This window comes from Oncorhynchus tshawytscha, linkage group LG23 (genome assembly GCF_018296145.1).
Source record: "Oncorhynchus tshawytscha isolate Ot180627B linkage group LG23, Otsh_v2.0, whole genome shotgun sequence".
Classification (NCBI taxonomy): domain Eukaryota; kingdom Metazoa; phylum Chordata; class Actinopteri; order Salmoniformes; family Salmonidae; genus Oncorhynchus; species Oncorhynchus tshawytscha.
Window position 1 is genome coordinate 4,501,314 of NC_056451.1, and position 22,316 is coordinate 4,523,629.

Here is a 22,316-nt window from a genome sequence, read left to right on the forward strand (position 1 = left end):
TACACCAGCTCTGTCAGGAGGAATGGGCCAAAATTCACCCAACTTATTGTGGGAAGCTTGTGGAAGGCTACCTGGAATTTAAAAGGCAATGCTACCAAATACTGAATGAGTATGTAAACTTCTGACCCACTGGGAATGTGATGAAATAAATAAAAATCTCTACTAATTATTCTCACATTTCACATTCTTAAAATAAAGTGGTGATCCTAACTGACCAAAGACAGGGAAGTTTTACTAGGATTAAATGTCAGGAATTGTGAAAAACTGAGGTTAAATGTATTTTGCTAAGGTGTATGTAAACTTCCAACTTCAACTGTAATAGGCGGTGTCAGAGGAAAGCCCATAAAATTGTCATAGACTGTTTTCTCTGCTACCGTATGGCAAGTGGTACCAGAGGGTCAAGTCTAGGACCAAAAGGCTCCTTAAAAGCTTCTACCCCCAAGCCATAAGAAAGCCATAAGACTGCTGATCAATTAATCAAATGGCCACCAGACTATTACATTGACACCCCCCCTTCCCCTCCATTTGTTTTGTACACTGCTGCTACTCGCTGTTTATTATCTATGCATAGTCACTTCACCCCTACATGTACAAATGACCTCAACTAACCTGTACCCCTGCACACTGGCACGGTATCGGTACCCCCTGTATATAGCCTCGTTATTGTTATTTTATTCTGTTACTTTTTATTTTTTACTTTAGTTTATTTGGTAAATATTTTCTTAACTCTTCTTGAACTGCACTGTTGGTTAAGGGCTTGTAAGTAATCATTTCACGGTAAGGTCTACACTTGTTGTATTCAGCGCAAATAAAGTTTGATTTGATCCCTTTATCTTTGTAGTGACTGGGTGTATTGACACAGCATTCAACATGTAATTAATAACTTCAACATGCTCAAAGGGTTATAATTAGCTTTTTTGTTTTTACCCATCGACCAATACGTGCCCTTCTTTGCAAGGCATTGAAAAACTTATCTGGTCTTTGTGGCTGAATCTGTTTTTCAAATCATATTTATTTGTCACATACATATGGTTATCAGATGTTAATGCGAGTGTAGCGAAATGCTAGTGCTTCTAGTTCCGATAATGCAGTAATAACCAACGAGTAATCTAACCTAATAATTCCAAAACTACTACCTTATACACACACAAGTGTAAAGGGATGAAGAATATGTACATAAAGATATATGAATGAGTGATGGTACAGAGCGGCATAGGCAAGATGCAGTAGATGGTATCGAGTACAGTATATACATATGAGATGAGTAATGTAGGGTATGTAGACAAAGTGGCATCGTTTAAAGTGGCTAGTGATACATGTATTACATAAAGATGCAGTCGATGATATAGGGTACAGTATATACATATGAGATGAGTAATGTAGGGTATGTAAACATTAAGTAGCATTGTTTAAAGTGGCTAGTGATCTATTTTACATCAATTTCCATCAATTCCCATTATTAAAGTGGCTGGAGTTGAGTCAGTGTGTTGGCAGCAGCCACTCAATGTTAGTGGTGGCTGTTTAATAGTCTGATGGCCTTGAGATAGAAGCTGTTTTTCAGTCTCTCGGTCCCTGCTTTGATGCACCTGTACTGACCTCGCCTTCTGGATGATAGCGGGGTGAACAGGCAGTGGCTCGGGTGGTTGTTGTCCTTGATGATCTTTACGGCCTTCCTGTGACATCGGGTGGTGTAGGTGTCCTGGAGGGCAGGTAGTTTGCCCCCGGTGATGCGTTGTGCAGACATCACTACCCTCTGGAGAGCCTTACGGTTGTGGGCGGAGCAGTTGCCGTATCAGGCGGTGATACAGCCCGACAGGATGCTCTCGATTGTGCATCTGTAGAAGTTTGTGAGTGCTTTTGGTGACAAGCCAAATTTCTTCAGCGTCCTGAGGTTGAAGAGGCGCTGCTGCGCCTTCTTCACGACTGTCTCTGTGTTCAGTTTGTCCGTGATGTGTACGCCGAGACACTTAAAACTTATTTTCCTGACACCACACTCCGAGGGCCCTCACCTCCTCCCTGTAGGCCATCTCGTCGTTGTTGGTAATCAAGCCTACCACTGTAGTATCGTCCACAAACTTGATGATTGAGTTGGAGGTGTGCATGGCCACTGATCGACTAAGAGTAGGGCTGTTGCGGTGACCGTATTATCTCCACACTGGTGGTCACGAGTCATGAAGGCAGTCAAATCCACATAACCATTTAGTCACGGTAATTAGGCTTCTCCAAGCTCTGATGCTGCTGATTTTCATTAGCAGCCTGCCAAACTTGCTAACTGACTGGTACTCAGCACTCTATTGTCCCTCTAATCACTCTGACATCAATGCAAATTTAATCGAAAATCTAAACAAACGCTTCATGAGAGCCCATGAGCTCATGTTGCGCAACAGTTCTGTAGGCTATGCAATTGTGTGAGAAAACAGAGTGATGGCCTATATTAAAAAGAGGATCCCATCAGCTTTCTATAGGCTAGGCCTACTATTTTAATTTCTCAACTTTCCTAATATTAAGCAAATATCAAGCACATTGCTTATCTTTACAAGAGGAGTATAGCCTACCTGGCTGGCATGAAAATTAACCACAAGAAAATCCTCCATTCGTTATTTAACTGTAGAGATATTTTTCCCATGCCCCTGTTTTGAGACAGGGGCATGATAATGATCCATTCTTAATCAAATTCCACACACATATTATTTAGTATATGTAAATACAAGATTACATTTAGAATAGTCTGATGGGTGCCAATATTAGCATATCACATGTGAATTATATATTATCACTTGTGAATGATGCCCCAGCGTAAGGCAAGAAACAATGCCTTTTTTTTGTGCAACTTTTTCTACTCAAAATCACACAACTCATGTAGCCTAGCCCATAGGCCTATATGTTTTGATAAGGTTTGTATCACAACTAAAGTGGCCAAATAACTTAAATAACTTTAAGGTGACTTAAAATGAACCACATTAATCTGCTTGGCATGGGGTGTAGAACCTTACATAAGCAACGCAAGTTTCAACTTTGGGGAAGATCATTTTCACCACAAAAAAAGTTACCTTTATAATAAAAGGCATTACATGCATATTTGCATTTGCGGTCACTTTTGATAATGGTGATGTCCCCGCTAATGGAAGATTTGCGCATATAGCCTACAACTGCGTGCGTATTGCTGAGCTTATAATGTGAAGAAATAGCCAAATAGCTTATCAACATTTTAAGCTAAACGTTCTGATCTGTTGCTTCAGCCTCATTGAGTAAAACAGTTTTTTTTATGCTAGTGGTTGTATTAATTTGTGATCTATTGTGTCCCAAAACTGTCCCAGACTATGTATGGAATATTTACTTTTCGCACAGAATAGGTCAACTTGTCTTATAGGGGATAGTAGATTGACATAGGCTGGTGCTTTTGCTGTTCGTTAGGTCTACTCATCTTGTTGACAGACAAAGGTTTGGAGCTACTCATTCAAGTTTTTTTTTTTTTACTATTGTCTACATGGTAGAAACTATGAAACTATGAAATAACACATAGGGAATCATGTAGTAACCAAAAAAAGTGTTTGCACATTCCTGGCATTCTCTCAACCAGCTTCATGCATTGTAAAAATGAATTTGTGGAATTTCTTTCCTTCTTAATGTGTTTGATCAGTTGTGTTGTGACGTGACAAGGTAGGGGTGGTATACAGAATATAGCCCTATTTGATGAAAGACCAAGTCCATATTATGGCAAAAACAGCTCAAATAAGGAAAGAGAAACGACAGTCCATCATTACATTAAGAAGTGAAGGTCAGTCAATCCGGAAAATTTAAGAACTTTGAACGTTTCTTCGCAAAAACCATCAAGCTATGATGAAACTGGCTATCATGAGGACCGCCACAGGAAAGAAAGACCCAGCGTTACCTCTGCTGCAGAGGATAAGTTCATTAAAGTTACCAGCCTCAGAAATTGCAGCCCAATTAAATGCTTCAGAGTTCAAGTAACAGACATCAACTGTTCAGAGGAGACCGCGTTAACCCTTCATGATCGAATTGGTGCAAAGAAACCACTATTAAAGTACACCAATAAGAGGAAGAGACTTGCTTGGGCCCAGAAACACAATCAATGGACATTAGACCAGTGGAAATATGTCCTTTGGTCTTACGAGCACAAATTCGATTTTTGGTTCCAACCCCCATGTCGTTGTGAGACGCAGAGTAGGTGAACTGATGATCTCCGCATGTGTGGTTCCCACCGTGAAGCATGGAGAAGGTGATGTGGGGGTGCTTTGCTGGTGACAATGTCAGTGATTTATTTAAAAATCACGGCACACTTAACCAGCATGGCTACCACAGCATTCTGCAGCGATACGCCATCCCATGCGCTTAGTGGGACTATCATTTGTTTTTCAACAGGACAATGACTCAAAACACACTTCCAGGCTGTGTAAGGGCTATTTGACCAATAAAAGTGATGGAGTGCTGCATCAGATGACTTGGCCTCCACAATCACCTGACCTCAATCTAATTCAGAAGTTGGACCGCAGAGTGAAGGAAAAGCTGCCAACAAGTGCTCAGCATATGTAGGAACTCCTTCAAGACTGTTGGAAAAACAATCCAGGTGAAGCTGGTTGAGAGAATGCCAAACGTGTGCAATGCTTTTATCAAGGTAAAGTTTGGCTACTTTGAAGAAGCTAAAATTTCAAAACTATTTTGATTTGTTTAACACTTTTTTGGTTACAACATGATTCCATGTGTTATTTCATAGTTTTGATGTCTTCACTATTATTATACAATGTTGAAAATAGTAAAAACAAAAGAAAAACCCTTGAATGTGTCAACTTTTGACTGGTACTGTAAATGTGGACAGTTCTTCCAATATCCTCAATATGCATCTCGGAATTGGATAAGAACGTGCGCAGTTGCGTCCCCGATGTGTCTGTCTTCACTTGTAGTCTGTGAGAACGACCCGATCACGTGATGGAGAGCCGTGTGAGTGAGAGGTGATTCGGAGAAGGGCCGCAAAGGGCAGGAATTTTTTTAGGGTGCATTATGGCCACACAAAGACATTATCAAGTGCTTCTCAAATTTTGAATGAGAGACTGAGGGCGTGTACAGCTTGCGCTAAAAAAACAAAGCAGAGCTCATTCCTTTCAAGCTAGATTTTTCAAATCATCATTAGAGTCGCATCATGCAGCCTTACAATGTATTAAAATCAACACATATAGCCCAACGTCTGTAGAACAACTAAAGTTAAATTAATAACTCTAAATTAGGTATATAGGAGTACCTACCGTATCGCTTTGTTAACTGCTCAACACAGAATAGCTATTTTATTCAACTTTGTTAAAATTGGATTCTTCACACTATAAAATAATGACAAAGAATTCAAAGCAAATCTTGTCTGCTAAATGAACGAGTGTAGCCCACAGCCACATGGCATAGCCAGATCAGGATCTAACATAAGGACATCTCAAAGTATGCCGTCCTTTTCTTTTGAAAATAAACTACATTTTCTTCATATCATGTTTCTTTAGACCTGTCTAAAATAAATAAATGTATTTATTGTGAAGGTGTAGGCTATATTACATGGATTTATTAGACTTTTTAAAATGTAGATGTTCAAAAGATCTGTATCAGTGGCTTGTAGGCTGTGTGGAAGCCAGGAGATGCTGAATGTGTTTATGTTAATTAACGGTCAATTACCGTGAGACCTACAGTTATTTGCTTGACAATCACCGGCTGACAAAATTTCGTCGCCTCCACAGCCCTAACTAAGAAACCTGATAATTGTATGTGTGGGGTACACAGATTAGGTAGTCATTCAAAAATCATGTCAATCACTATTATTGCACACAGAGTGAGTCCATGCAACTTATTATGTAACATTTTTACTCCTGAACTTATTTAGGCTTTCCATAACAAAGGGGTTGAATAGTTATTGAATGAAGACATTTCAGCTTTTAATGAATGTATAAACATCTCTAAACATAATTAAACTTTGATATTATGGGATATATTGTTTGTAGGCCAGTGAAACAAAATCTCAATTTAATCAATTTTAAATTCAGGCTGTGTCAAGAGGTGTGAATATTTTCTGAAGGCATTGTAATTAATACACAAAAAAACAAGAGGACAAATAGGACAAATTAATAAAAGAAAATAGGACTTTTTCCCCCTTATAAGTCTAATAAATCGATGTAATCAAGTTAAATCGTCAACCAGATTATGACACCAACGTTAATCATAATAAATCTTAATCACAAATTCAGAATTATGTACAAAAGCAACCTTCCTGCACACCTGACAACACAGTCACATGCATGACCATTATGGAATGATATAGGTGCCAACAGGAACTAAATGTGTATCTACGAATACAATCAAAATACCACTCCATAATAACAACACAATAATATCACTCACCTGTATGTAGGCGCATGTGGACTTTCCTGCTTCCCGACGTGGAGAAGCACTTCATGCAGCACTGGCACTCGAAGGCCTTGATGCCTGTGTGCGTCTTCATGTGGGCAGTAAGGGTGCTCTTGACGGCAAAGGCGCGAAAGCACTGCTTGCACTTGAAGGGCTTCTCGTGTGTATGGATGCGGATGTGGCGCACCAGGTCGCTGGGCTTCTTGAACTCCTTGTTGCAGTAAGGGCAGCTGTGCCACCGCACGCCGTTCTCCTCCCTGATGGAGCCTAGGGGAAGAGGGGGACAGAAAGAGGTGACATGGGTTGTGTTCTACTAGGCATCAAACGGAAGAAAATGGACTGAAACAGGGAGAGACTACCTGGATCTGTCCAATAACAACCATTCATTTTTGTGTTATGTTTCAAAACGTTTTGTTATAGGGTGCCCTAATGGATATGACACTGGTCCCACATGAGATGAGCAGGCACAGAGCTGAGACCAAATACACTTCAATTCAGGGAATCAATTGAAACTCTCACTATATAGCGCATTTGGAAAGTATTCAGACCCCTTGACTTTTTCCACATTTTGTTATGTTACAGCCTTATTCAACAATTATTTAAATTGTTTGTACCCCATAATGACAAAGCAAATGTTTGCACATTTATTTATTTTTTTAAATGTCAAACTGAAATATCACATTTACTTAAGTATTTAAACCCTTTACACTGTTCTTTGTTGAAGCACATTTGGCAGCAATTACAGCCTTGATTCTTCTTGGGTATGACGCTACAAGCTTGGCACACCTGTTTTCTGGAGAGGTTCTCCCAATCTTCTCTGCTTGGTCAAGTTGGATGGGGAGCGACGTTGCACAGCTATTTTCAGGTGCCTCCAGAGGTGTTAGATTGGGTACAAGTCCGGCTGGGCCACTCAAGGACATTCAGAGACTTGTCCCGAAGCCACTCCTGCGTTGTCTTGGCTGTGTGCTTAGGGTCGTTGTCCTGTTTGAAGGTGAACCTTCACCCCAATCTGAGGTTGTGAGTGCTCTGGAGCCGGTTTTCATCAAGGACCTCTGTACTTTGCTCTGTTCATCTTTCCCTCGATCCTGACTAGATCCATTCATCTTCCCCTCGATCCCGCAGGGATGGTTTCAGGTTTCCTTCAGACGTGACGTCTGGTAATCAGGCCAAGTAGTTCAATCATGGTTTCATCAGACCAGAGAATCTTGTTTCTCGTGGTCAGAGTCGTTTAGGTGCCTTTTGGCAAACTAAGTGGGCTGTCATTTGCCTTTTAATGAGGAATGGCTTCCATCTGGCCACTCCACCACTAAGGCCTGATTGGTGGTGTGCTGCAGAGATTGTCCTTCTGGAAGGTTATCCCATCTGCACAGAGGAACTCTGTCAGTTCTTGGTCACCTCCCTGACCAAGGCCCTTTTCCCCCGATTTCTCAGTCTGGCCAGGTGGCCAGCTCTAGGAAGAGTCTTGGTGGTTCAAAACTTCTCCCATTTAGGAATGGAGGCCACTGTGTTCTTGGGGACCTTCAATGCTGTAGACATTTTTTGGCAGACCTTCCCCAGATCTGTGCCTGGACACAATCCTGTCTTTATGTACAATTCCGTCGGCCTCATGGCTTGGTTTTTGCTCTGACATGCACTGTAAACTGTGGGACCTTACATAGACAGATGTGTGCCTTTCCAAATCATGTCCAATCAATTTAATTTACCACAGGTGGACTCCAATCAAGTTGTAGAAACATCTCAGGATGACCAATGGAAACAGCATGCACCTGAGCTCAATTTCGAGTCTACTAGCAAAGGGTCTGAATACATGTAAACAAAGTATTTCTGTTTTTTAATAATTAAAAAAATTTAAAAACTTTTTTTGCTTTGTCATTATTGGGTATTGATGAGGAAACACCTTTTATTTAACCCATTTTAGAATAAGGCTAATGTCACAAAATGTGGAAAAGGGGAAGGGGTCTGAATATTTTCCGAATGCACTGTGTGCAATATACCGGTTTATGGTCAATGGACATTTAATGAGCAAGTAAATTTATGGAGTTGAAATGGAACTGAGAGACGGTGACATGCACAAGCACACATGGACGTTATTTGGGGTATGCCCTACCTGGCATCTGTACAGGTTTTCTGAAGATACTTTTCTTCTCCTTCTTGGTGGTTTTGTCCTGGCCTGGTAACTTCTTACTGTCAGGTAAAGCCCCCTCGGAGGCATGGCTCTGTCTGGCCACTCTGTTGGTCTGGGACTGAACCACGCTCAACCCACTGTTCTCCAGGGCTTGCTGTGTGGGTTCAGGGGTGACAGGGTTTAACAAAAACTGTGACTAATACCATGTATCAGTACATTTTCCCATCCATAGTATTGGGCAATAATGTGCTGTATGCTGAGCTAGGCTTCATGACACTAGGGATTAACATCGGTAACCGGGATCCCGGGACTGTCCTGGGCCCACTCTTTACACTTCCCCAAAAAAGGGAAATTACAACACTTTCCCCCAATGTCTCACTAATGCAATTCCCCGAAATACACAACACGCGCAGCAGCAGATAGGCAAAAAATAGAATAGCACATTATCCAAACAAGTTGTTGCATAGAATCCTTTAGCCTAGCGTATTTACTTCACAAAGTCATCACAAATTCAAAGCACACGCATAATTGACACTGCCAGACTGCACACGAGACCCGAATGGAGTTCTCATCAGAAGCATAACTGAAAGTTCGATCCCGGTCCAGCCCAAGCCTGCTGAGCTGAAGCCCAAGCCTGGTCCCACATTTAAATGAGCCAGAAACCGATTCCCATTCAAAACCAAGTTGAAAACCAAGATATGCCAGGGTTCTCACAAAATAAGATTGTCGCTGTGCCACTATTTAAAGATTTCACAGCAAGTGAAACTGACATTTAGTAATGACACAGTAACTTTGATCGCCAATGACATTGTTGTGAATTGCAAAATCATGTTCCTCAATTAATTCAGCGCATTTCAGCAGTAGGCCTAGGCCATCTCGACACAGAGCACACACAGAGTGCACCCCGAGCAGGCTATAGCATTGTCGAATAATACCAACTTTGCAATTGCAGTCAAACAAAAGTAAATTGAGCAAAATTGCTAAACTTGCTAGATAACCTCCTACGAATGACAGAACATCTCCCATTTGGCTAAATCTAGATTATGCAGATCGCAGATCAGCTCATGAATAACGGGGAGATGAAGAGGAAATTGTTTAAATATCAAGGTATCTTATATTTTTTTTATCTATGTTTAAAAGTAAAATATCCCTATCTACTCCCACCGTTTGTTGATCACACATTCTCTACCGAAGCTCTCATAATGGGCAGCAATATGAGATAGCGCAGAGAAGTGGGTGAACTGTTATAGCTGTATTTTGACATGCATAGGCCAGATGTGCTCTGATAATCCAACCCCGGGATTACAGAATAAAGTCAGGATTTTTCATACGAGACAGGAGTGAGGATTTTGGTTATTCAGTGGAATTGGGACGATAGGAAGATAGCCTAGGCTCTATATAAGGCTACTACGTAAGACAATAGATAACTAATACACTTGATTTAGGCGACATTATTTCATGCTAAATGTTTCTGATCAGTGAACGAATAAATGCTTCCACTTGTCCAGCCAGAGATCGATTAACCAAATATACAGACAGACAAACAAACAAAATCACATTGATTTATTATGAGACAAGTCCCAGGCTTTTGGACGGGAGTAAGACAGGCTACTACGCAAGTGAAGAGGAAAATCCACTTGTATAACATGCTAGCAAAATGTTCTGATCAGCTAATATAATGAGCAAACTAGTATAAAGATGATCATCAGCACTCACCTCAATTTAGCTAACATTTCCCCAGCTTAATTGTTACCATATATCCAAATGGAGATTCAGTGAGAAAGAAAAAAATCCCCCACGCTTGTCTCAAAGCAGTGCGATGGCTTGTCCCAATCAAAACAGTGCCCGAAATGATCACCTAGGTGACCACACACACACACGACTATTGCTTTAAATGAGTATAAAAAGGTTGGATATTTTCATCATTCAGTCCAAGCAAGAATTTGATACATGCCTTCAATTGCATTAGCCTACTTTATTTTAATATTTTCATCATTCAGTTGATCATAACTAAGGTGAGTTTTTCTCTCTGTGCTTTTTCTAGGGCCAATGGCTGTTTCCCTGTCTCCTCACTCCGCTGCCGTCCACCTCTGCCGCATTGTTCTCCACACCAGTTTAAATCAATATAACCTACTGTTTTCTAGAAATCAGTACCAGAAGTCCTCACAAGAATAGTAGACTAAAATTAGTAGATTCAGAGAAATTCAAACATTTTGCCAGTCCTCACTTGTAAAAAAGGCTATTTTAGGCTTAGGGGTTAAGTTCAAGGTAAAGGTTACAATTAAGGTTAGGGTTAAGGTTAGGGTAAGGTTAGGGTAAGGTTAGGGTAAGGTTTAGGGAAAATAGGACTTTGAATTGGTCCCCAAAAAGTTCTCTCAAGTATAGTAAGACAGCTGTGTATGTACATGTACGCGTGAGTGAGTGCTTTCGTGTGTCTGTGCGTGTACGCTTTTGCGCATGTGTATCTACGTGTATTCCTGTGTTATGGTTCCCACCTGTAGGATGTCCTGGTTGATGGCTGTCTCCAAGGTGATGGTCTGTTCTTGGGTCTGTGACTGGGTCCCCTCCCCTGTCACCTGCTCTGACAGCTCTAGGAGCTGCTGGATCACGTCAGTGACCACCTCGCTGCCCTCTGACCCCGCCACTCCCTGACCCGACTCCTCTACCTCCTACGGGACAGCGAGAGAGGGTGTGAAGTTGGAGAGAATGAGAGGAGAAAAGGGAATACTGAGAATGGCAGAGGTGAGCTGATCTGAGCAGCGTAGAGCATTTTCTATCTTGTTTTGTTTTTTGCAGTGTATCAGAGATGAGCAAATTTTATGGAAGCCTAGTTCACCTAATTAATAGTGTATCTGAACACCTGATTTTCAAGGTTCCATTTACTTACAAAAACACGATGTCATATTATGAAAATGAGAGGATTTTTTATATTGAGACCCACTCTGAAATAATCACATAAAAATCTGCATGTAGTGGTAGAGCTACAGGGAAGTTCCAGTGTGGGTGTGTGTGTCTGATCCCTCAGCATCAAGCTAGCTGCAGCGTGAGGCAGCAAACTGAATGCAGAGGTCAGAAACCGAATCAGGAGAAACTTCTAGAAGTTCACATCATCTGCATGCACTCACTCACCTGTGTGTTGGCCGATTCCTCGATGAGCAAGATGTGCATCTTGCTGATGTGAGCGTTGAGACTGCCCAGCTTTTTGAACACACAGCTACAGTCCATGCACGGGAACAGTGGTACTCCCGTAAGCTGAAGAGACACATATACAGGAAACAAAGTCAGTACACATACAACTGTGATTATCAATTAATATTAATGTGCTGTTAAAGGCCTAAATGCTTTCATTGGATATGATGCCATTGGGAATTAGCTGAAGTCTGCATTCTTAGTACATTTTTTAGGTAAAAACAATACATTAGGTAAAAACAATACAAAATGACCTAATACCATGTCATTATAATTTAATACCAACTACGATATACAGTACACTGAGTGTACAAAACATTTGGAACACCTTCCTAATATTGAGTTGCTCCTCCCACTTTTGCACTCAGAACAGCCTCAATTCATTGGGGCATAGGTGTCAAAAGCATTTCACAGGGATGCTGGCCTATGTTGACTCCAATGCGTCCCACAGTTGTGTCAAGTTGCCTGTATTTCCTTTGGGTGGGTTCTTGATACACACAGGAAACTGTGAAAATAACTGCAACGCTGCTGGGTTTGACACTCAAACCTGGCACCTTTTTATTTGATTTTTTATTTATCCGTTACTTTACCAGGTAAGTTGACTGAGAACACGTTCTCATTTGCAGCAACGACCTGGGGAATAGTTACAGGGGAGAGGGATGAATGAGCCAATTGTAAACTGGGGATTATTAGGTGACCGTGATGGTTTGAGGGCCAGATTGGGAATTTAGCCAGGACACCAGGGTTAACACCCCTACTCTTACGATAAGTGCCATGGGATCTTTAATGACCTCAGAGAGTCAGGACACCCGTTTAACGTCCCATCCGAAAGACAGCACCCTACACAGGGCAGTGTCCCCAATCATTGCCCTGGGGCATTGGGATATTTTTTATTTTTTTAGACCAGAGGAAAGAGTGCCTCCTACTGGCCCTCCAACACCACTTCCAGCAGCATCTGGTCTTCCATCCAGGAACTGACCAGGACCAACCCTGCTTAGCTTCAGAAGCAAGCCAGCAGTGGTATGCAGGGTGGTATGCTGCTGGCTCAATTGCCTATGACCATAACCCATTGAAAAGGCACTGAAGTCTTTTTTTTATTTAACCTTTATTTAACTAACTAACTAAAAAAAATCCCAATGGCCCAGGGCAGTGAATGGGGACACTGCCCTGTGTAGGGTGCCATCTTTCGGATGGAACGTTAAACGGGTGTCCTGACTCTCTGAGGTCATTAAAGATCCCATGGCACTTATTGTAAGTGTAGGTGTGCCCCGGTGTCCTGGCTAAATTCCCAATCTGGCCCTCAAACCATCATGGTCACCTAATAATCCCCAGTTTACAATTGGCTCATTCATCCCCCTCCTCTCCCCTGTAACTATTCCCCAGGTCGTTGCTGTAAATGAGAACGTGTTCTCAGTCAACTTAACTGGTTAAATAACGGATAAATAAATAAATAATAAATAAACTAGGCAAGTCAGTTAAGAATGTGTTCTTATTTACAATGACGGCCTAGGAACAGTGGGTTAACTGCCTTGTTCAGGGGCAGAACGACAGATTTTTACCCAACGCTCTAACCACTAGGCTACCTGCCACCCATTTTGTCCTGCCCATTCACCCTCTGAATGGCACACATACACAACCAACTGTTACAAGACTTAAAAATCCTTCTTTAACCCGTCTCCTCCCCTTCATCTACAATGATTGAAGTGGATTTAACAAGTGACAATAAGGGATCATAGCCTTCACCTGGATTCACCTGGTCAGTCCATGCCATGGAAAGAGCAGGTGTTCCTAACTGTATATATTATACATATTGTATCTTCAGCCAAGAGGGATATTACAAATATTAATCTTCTGATTATTTTAAAGGGCAATCTAATATAAGGCAGCGATTAGGATAGAGAACAATTTCATGCAAAAACTTTGGGGTAATCTAAAAACAGTCCCACTTCCCTGTCCATATTCCAGATGCTTCTGCTTATGAAATCCACTCACATTTGACTTTAATATATTCATAAAGTCCGTTCATAAAGCCGAGGTCCTGACTGCCAGAGTATGTAGAGGAACACTCGTGAGAATCACATGCATTATTCAAAAATGTTGAACAGCTGCGGTTTGGGGCTTCAGGAGAGATTCAATCAACTCACTGCATCATTGTCAGTTAGCGTTTTTTGTCCGTCAGTGCTACGGACGCTCTTTAAAATCTCTTCCCCATTTGTAAAAATAATAATAATAATAATAATTTGACGGGCTCCGTAAAAAATGTTTGGTTGATAAAATTATCACATGTATTTATTGTGAGGGGTGGGGAAAATTGAAAGGCTAGCTGATTAAGTTGGCCACTCAATAAAAAGGACAAAGCCTCACATTTGCATGTCCTCATTTGCACAGATGTAAGTAATGGTGACTAGCGGACACAAATACGATGAAAGTAGCACTCAGGTCCAGAAGAGTGTACATTCAGTCACTCACTCAAAACATCTGCCTATAAAAACCAACTCCTAGACTGCAATCATCAACCAGAATTACCCTGAGACTGCTTTCCATTTAAGCTCATTATTTTCCCATGGAACGTCAAATACAGTGGGGCAAAAAAGTATTTAGTCAGCCACCAATTGTGCAAGTTCTCCCACTTAAAAAGATGAGAGAGGCCTGTAATTTTCATCATAGGTACACTTCAACTATGACAGAGGAAATGAGAAAAAAAATCCAGAAAATCACATTGTAGGATTTTTTATGAATTTATTTGCAAATTATGGTGGAAAATAAGTATTTGGTCAATAACAAAAGTTTATCTCAATACTTTGTTATATACCCTTTGTTGGCAATGACAGAGGTCAAACGTTTTCTGTAAGTCTTCACAAGTTTTTCACACACTGTTGCTGGTATTTTGGCCCATTCCTCCATGCAGATCTCCTCTAGAGCAGTGATGTTTTGGGGCTGTTGCTGGGCAACACGGACTTTCAACTCCCTCCAAAGATTTTCTATGGGGTTGAGATCTGGAGACTGGCTAGGCCACTCCAGGACCTTGAAATGCTTCTTACGGAGCCACTCCTTCGTTGCCCGGGCGGTGTGTTTGTGATCATTGTCATGCTGAAAGACCCAGCCACGTTTCATCTTCAATGCCCTTGCTGATGGAAGGAGGTTTTCACTCAAAATCTCACGATACATGGCCCCATTCATTCTTTCCTTTACACGGATCAGTCGTCCTGGTCCCTCTTTGCATAAAAACAGCCCCAAAGCATGATGTTTCCACCCCCATGCTTCACAGTAGGTATGGTGTTCTTTGGATGCAACGCAGCATTCTTTGTCCTCCAGTTTTTACCAAAAAGTTATATTTTGGTTTCATCTGACCATATGACATTCTCCCAATCTTTTTCTGGATCATCCAAATGCTCTCTAGCAAACTTCAGATGGGCCTGGACATGTACTGGCTTAAGCAGGGGGACACGTCTGGCACTGCAGGATTTGAATCCCTGGCGGCGTAGTGTGTTACTGATGGTAGGCTTTGTTACTTTGGTCCCAGCTCTCTGCAGGTCGTTCACTAGGTCCCCCCATGTGGTTCTGGGATTTTTACTCACTGTTCTGGTGATCATTTTGACCCAACGGGGTGACATCTTAGGTGGAGTCCCAGATTGAGGGAGATTATCAGTGGTCTTGTATCTCTTCCATTTCCTAATAATTGCTCCCACAGTTGATTTCTTCAAACCAAGATGCTTACCTATTGCAGATTCAGTCTTCCCAGCCTGGTGCAGGTCTACAATTTTGTTTCTGGTGTCCTTTGACAGCTATTTGGTCTTGGCCATAGTGGAGTTTGGAGTGTGACTGTTTGAGGTTGTGGACAGGTGTCTTTTATACTGATAACAAGTTCAAACAGGTGCCATTAATACAGGTAACAAGTGGAGGACAGAGGAGCCTCTTAAAGAAGAAGTTACTGGTCTGTGAGAGCCAGAAATCTTGCTTGTTTGTAGGTGACCAAATACTTATTTTCCACCATATTTTGCAAATAAATTCATTAAAAATCCTACAATGTGATTTTCTGGATTTTTTTTCTTCCATTTTGTCTGTATTAGTTGAAGTGTACCTATGATGAAAATTACAGGCCTCTCTCATCTTTTTAAGTGGGAGAACTTGCACAATTGGTGGCTGACTAAATACTTTTTTTTGCCCCACTGTATGTGACAATATCACAGATGTGTGCAATGTTGCTACATCAGTAATAGAAGCTTTTGTTTCATTATAATGTTCTATATTATTTCTGTATATCAAACTGATTAAAGACAAAAGGGGGGGGTCAAAGGTCTGAAGACACAAGACCCTCCCCATATCAAATCAATTTCTTACTAATGACAATGTATGATTTGTCTGTCATCTGAATGCATGCAGAGGCTTTTTTAAATTAACAAGCTCTGTTGCAGACAGTGTAATAGAATGGAAGCCTTCTTTTCTGAGTGGTAAAGTCAGTCCAGAGAGCCTTAGACTCTACCCTAAATGGCATATACAGTAGGGTCCGAAATTATGGACACCCTTGATTAAGATCAGTGGTGGAAAAAGTACCCAATTATCATACTTGAGTAAAAGATAACTTAATAGAAAATGACTCAAGTAAAAGTGACTCAGTAAAATACCAATTGAGTAAAAGTCTAAAAAGTATTTGGCTTAAAATGTACTTAAGTATCAAAAGTAAATGTAATTGCTAAAATATACAGCACCAGTCAAAAGTTAGGACACGCCTACTCATTCCAGAGTTTTTTGTTATTTTTACTATTTTCTGCATGGTAGTAGAACAGTGAAGACATCAAAACTATGAAATAACACATATGGAATCATGTAGTAACCAAAATAAGTGTCAAACAAATTAAAATATATTTTAGATTCATCAAAGAAGCCACCATTTGTCTTGATGACAGCTTTGCACACTCTTGGCATTCTCTCAACCAGCTGCATGAGGTAGTCACCTGGAATGCATTAAATTAACCTCTCTAGGGTAGAGGGCAGCATTCGGAATTTTGGATGAAAAGCATGCCCAAATTAAACGGCCTGCTACACGGGCCCAGAAGATATATGCATGTAACTGGTAGATTTGGATAGAAAACACTAAAGTTTCCAAAACTGTTATAATAGTGTCTGTGAGTATAATAGAACTGATTTGGCAGGCCAAAACCTGAGAAAAATCCATTCAGGAAGTTTTTTTTGGGGGTTGTAGTTTTCTATTCAATGCCATTACATTATCCATTGACTTAGGACTCAATTTGCAGTTCCTATGTATTCCACTAGATGTCAACAGTCTTTAGAAATTGTTTCATGCTTTTATTCTTATAAATGAGGGAGTAAGACCAGTCTGAATGAGTGGACCCTTGTCGTGTCACAGAGCTTTTTCATGCTCAATCCCGAGAGAGTGCATTTCTTGTTTACCTTTTATATTGATGACGTTATTGTCCGGTTCAAATATTATAGATCATTTAGGCTAAAAACAACCTGAGGGTTGAATATAAAAACATTGTTTGACATGTTTCTATGAACTTTACAGATACAATTTGGATTTTTTTTGTCTGCCTGTTTTGACTGTGTTTGAGCCTGTGGAATAATGAAGAAAACGCACAAACAAAACTGAGGTGTTTGGATATAAAGAAACTTTATCAAACAAAAGGAATATTTATTGAGTAAATTAATGTCTTCTGAGTGCCACAATATGAAGATCATCAAAGGTAAGGGATTCATTTCTATCTCTATTTCTGAGTTTTGTAACACTTCTGCTTGTCTGGTTACTGTTTGTAATCATTTGTCAACTGGGCTATGTACTCAAATAATCCTAAAGTATGCTTTCGCCATAAAGCATTTTAAAAATCTGACACTGTGGTTGGATTCACAAGAAGTTCATCTTTAAACCCATGTAAAATATGTTTCGTTTTCTGAATTTTTATAAATGAGTATTTCTGTATTTGAATTTGGCGCCCTGTAATCTCACTGGATGTTGGCCAGATGGGACGCTAGCGTCCCACATACCCTAGAGAGGATAACAGGTGTGCCTACCTTGTTAAAAGTTCATTTGTGGAATGTCTTTCCTTCTTAATGCGTTTGAGCCAATCAGTTGTGTTGTGACAAGGTAGGAGTGGTATAGAGAAGATAGCCCTATTTGGTAAAATATTATGGTCCATATTATGGCAAGAACAGCTCAAATAAACAAAGAGAAATGAGAGTCCATCATTCCTTTAAGACAAAGGTCAGTCAATCCGGAAAATTTGAACGTTTCTTAAAGTGAAGTCGCAAAAAGCATCAAGCGCTATAATGAAACTGGCTCTCATGATGACTGCCACAGGAAAGGAAGACCCAGAGTTACCTCTGCTGCAGAGGACAAGTTCATTAGAGTTAACTGCACCTCAGATTGCAGCCCAAATAAATGCTTCACATTGTTACTTGAACTGACACATCTCAACATCAACTGTTCAGAGGAGACTGCGTGAATCAGGCTTTCATGTTCAAATTGCTGCAAAGAAACCACTACTAAAGGACACCAATAAGAAGAGACTTGCTTGGGCCATGAAACACGAGCAATGGATATTAAATCGGTGGAAATCTATCCTTTGGTCTGATGAGTCCAAATTTGAGAGTTTTGGTGAGTAGGTGAACAGATGATTATTTAGAATTCAAGGCACACTTAACCAGCATGGCTACCACAGCATTCTGCAGCGATACACCATCCCATCTGGTTTGCGCTTAGTGGGACTATCACTTGTTTTTCAACAGGACAATGGCCGAAAACAAATCAAGGCTGTGTAAGGGCTATTTGACCAATGAGAGTAATGGAGTGCTGCATCAGATGACATGGCGTCCACAATCCCCCGACCTCAACCCAATTGAGATGGATTGGGATGAGTTGGACCACAGAGTGAAGGAAAAGCAGCCAACAAGTGCTCAGAATATGTGGTAACTCCTTCAAGACTGTTGGAAAAACATTCCTCATGAAGCTGGTTGAGAGAATGCCAAGAGTGGGAAAAGGGTGGCTATTTTGAAGAATATAAAATATACTTGGATTTGTTTTACACCTTTTTTTTCATAGTTTTGATGTCTTCACTATTATTCAACAATGTAAAACACTAAAATGAGTAGGTGTGTCCAAACTTTTGAATGGTACTGTATATACACACACATTACCTGTAGACACTAGCGGACAACTTTGGAGGATCAGACCGGTGAAAATAACAAGAATTCCATCCAGCCTACTGATTAAAGACAAGGGCAACATAGATGTGCAAGATGATGTAGTTAGTTGGTTGTTTACCTCAGAGTGCACTCTCTGGACGTGCGAGTGCAGGTTGCCCTTCTGCGAGAAGGAAGCGGGGCAAAAGATGCAGAGGTGGGGCTTCTCTCCCGTGTGCCTCACCATATGGGTCTGCAGCACCACTTTCTGGTTGAAGGCCTTGCTACAGTGGCTGCACTTGTACGGCCGCTCACCTGGGTGGGAGAGGAGAGAGGATAGATGGGAGAGAGAACACAACTCAATACACCTGGGTGGTATAGATCAGTGGTTCTCAAATTGTAGGTCGGCAGGTGTGGGAGGGGGGGGGCTGAATTGTTAAGAAACTCAGTCAGGCTTTCAACTTACTCTTGAAAGTTGTAATAGTAGAATCCACAAGATGCAATTGGGTATTGCATCATCAGTTTTCCTGTTGTCATGTCAGTTATTGCATACTTCAGAGAGCTATTTATTTATAAAGACATTTCAAGATCAATTAGCCCATGTCAGCTAATGTGTTTTTGCCCATAGATTTTGTTGTAATGTTTGAGTCACTTAAATAACACATGAATACACATTAGACATTGCAAAATTTATAGAATTGCAAGAAAATGTGCTTTTAAACTGAAAAATGTTCTCTGTACCCCATGACAAAATGTAAGAGGGAGAGAGAGGAAGGCAGAGAAAGAACTCGAAAGGGATAATCAATGAGGGGCTGTGCGTTCTCTGGAAAATAAAGCATGACGTGGAAGGTGTGTTCCACAACACTTCCGCGGAGTTGCATTATTTGACAGAGAATGCATAGGGCCCTGAGGTGATTATCTAAATTTATACCATGGCTATAAGTTTACTAGCTAGCTAGAGTAGTTGCCTTGGTAACCAAACAAATAGACTTGCTAGCTTAGCTAATTAAACCAATATCCTAGCTTGCTATTATGAAAATCGAATTGAACATTGCCAATGATATTTTCAATTGAGCTTTTGCTTTCAAAAGCAGCAAAAAAAATCTAAGAATGAACTTCATTACCATTGAATTATACCGTGCAATTATACTGTGCATTATAGGGAAATAATGCACGCCCTAGAATGCCATTCAAGTCAATCAGAAACAAGTATTCAACAATCCGATGGTATAAAACTCGGTGGTTTGAGCCCTGAATTCTGATAGACCATATACCACAGGTATGGCAAAACATTTAGTTTTACTACTCTAATTACATTAGTAACCAGTTTATAATAGCAACAAGGCTCCTTGTGGGGGGGTTTGTGATATATGGCCAACTTCCCACGGCTAAGGGCTGCACTCCACGTTGCGTCATGCATAAGATCAGCCCTTAACCGCGGTCATATACTACACCTTCTCTGACCTTATTGCTTAAGTATACCTCGTTGGTATGGAGAGAAAGAGAGGGAGAGAATGGTAACGAGCTAAACACACACTACTCAATACACCTGGGGGGGTAGAGATACACCTGAGGGGTACAAAGGGAAAGGAGAGAGAGAGGACAGACACCCCAGTAAATAGACCCTTTCCCAGCATACAACACATTTTACTGGTTGAAGTTGAAGTGTTAATATAATGCAGTTGATTTGCGAGGACACAAACATTATATTAAGCAGAAAATTCATAAGAGCCTTAAATATCACATTATAATCCAAAAGTACTGTGAAATGCACTCATAAGCAACATGTAAAGAGGCTTGTTTTTGCAGGCATTCTATTAGAACTCCCCCTTATTCTGCCACCAACTTGCACACATTGCCCTCGTGTGGCAATGTTTGCAAACACAGAAAAGGTGTCTATATCCCGCAGGAAAACTACTGCTTACATTTACATTTTAGTCCCGAAATGAGGAAGAGGATCATTTAAGATACTGTTTGAAGAGGTAGAGTTTCAGTTGTTTTCGGAAGTTGGGCAGGGACTCTGCTGTCCTGGCTTCAGGTGGGAAGCTGGTTCCACCATTGGGGTGCCAGGACAGAGAAGAGCTTGGACTGGGCTGTGTGGGAGCTGCCCTCCCGTAGGGGTGGGAGGGCCAAGAGTCCTGAGGTGGCAGAACAGAGTGCTCGGGTTGGAGTGTAGGGCTTGAGCATAGCCTGAAGGTAGGGAGGGGCAGTTCCTCTTGCTGTTCTGTAGGTAAGCACCATGGTCTTGTAGTGGATGCGAGCTTCAACTGGAAGCCAGTGGGGTGTGTGGAGGAGCGAGGTGACATGAGAGAACTTGGGAAGGTAAAAACCAGGCAGGCTGTAGAATTCTGGATATGTTGCAGGGATTTGATGGCACAAGCGGAGGCCAGCCAACAGCGAGTTGAAGTAATCCAGAAGGGAGAGGACAGTGCCTGGATTAGGACCTGCGCTGCTTCCTGTGTAAAGAGCAGCTCCATCTTGTCTAAGTTGAGCTTGAGGTGGTGGGCCGACATCCAAGTTGAGATATTTGCCAGGCACGCAGAGATGTCGTCACCTGGGTGTCAGAAATGGTGAAGGGGAAAAGTAGTTGAGTGTCATTCGCATAGCAATGATAGGAGAGACTATGTGAGGATATGACGGAGCCGAGTGACTTGGTATATAGAGAGAAGAGGAGAGGGCTGGGAGACACCAGTAGAGTACATGGTGCAGCCACAAATCCTCTCCACGTCACCTGGTAAGAGCGGCCTACCAGGTAGGATGCAATCCAAGAGTGTGCAGAACATGAGAAGCCCAGCCCTGAGAGGGTGGAGAGGAGGATATGATGGTTCACGGTGTCGAAGGCAGGAGATTGTTCTTAACCTCCTAGACCTGAGGAGAGAGAGTCAGCTTTGGCAGTGAAGAGCCTCCGTGACACAGAGAAGAGCAGTCTTGGTTGAGTGAACCGTTGTGAAGCCTGACTGCTCAGGGAGATCTGAGTTTAGCTAAGCTGAGAAGCCCACAGGGACTAACCTGCCTTGCTTTAGACAATGAGGATGTGGAATCAGAGCAGAGGAGGATACTTAGCTGACGATACCGGCTTTAGTTTCAGATAGCTGACTGGAGCCCGCAGGCTGAGCTTGAAGCCCCATAGTTCCCCTTCAGCACGTCCGCTTAACGTGCTGTTTGAGATTCAGAGCACAGGCCAACCATCTCCAGCACAGCATTAGTCATCCATCTAGCCCACAAATTAACATTAAGATGAGGTGGCATGGAGGGGCTCAGTGAGGAAGGATAGCTGAAGCTCTGAATGAACTGAGAGGAGTCTGGGTTGGGAGTCTGCGCTTAATGTGCACTTATCTCAGGTGATATGTCCGAAAGGAAAGCAGTAGGTGTATTGGCAAAGAATGGCAACTTCTGAAAATGTTAAGATTATTTCAAATCAAATTTATTGGTCACATACACATGGTTAGCAGATATTTATGAGAGT

The 22,316-nt window shown here is 41.5% G+C and overlaps 1 protein-coding gene across 3 annotated transcripts in view; it reads right to left on the reverse strand.

Annotated features, from left to right (window-relative positions):
- Positions 1-22,316, reverse strand: part of LOC112223129 (zinc finger protein 236) — a 109,709-nt gene that overhangs the window by 75,858 nt on the left and 11,535 nt on the right. For all 3 annotated transcript variants that reach the window (XM_024386108.2, XM_024386107.2, XM_042304463.1), the window contains exons 6-10: positions 18,993-19,165; positions 11,654-11,776; positions 11,020-11,193; positions 8,507-8,678; positions 6,394-6,666 (exon numbers count right to left, since the gene is read on the reverse strand). In XM_024386108.2, coding sequence (XP_024241876.1) covers positions 6,394-6,666; positions 8,507-8,678; positions 11,020-11,193; positions 11,654-11,776; positions 18,993-19,165 — 915 coding nt within the window. The remainder of the gene's footprint in view (positions 1-6,393; positions 6,667-8,506; positions 8,679-11,019; positions 11,194-11,653; positions 11,777-18,992; positions 19,166-22,316) is intronic.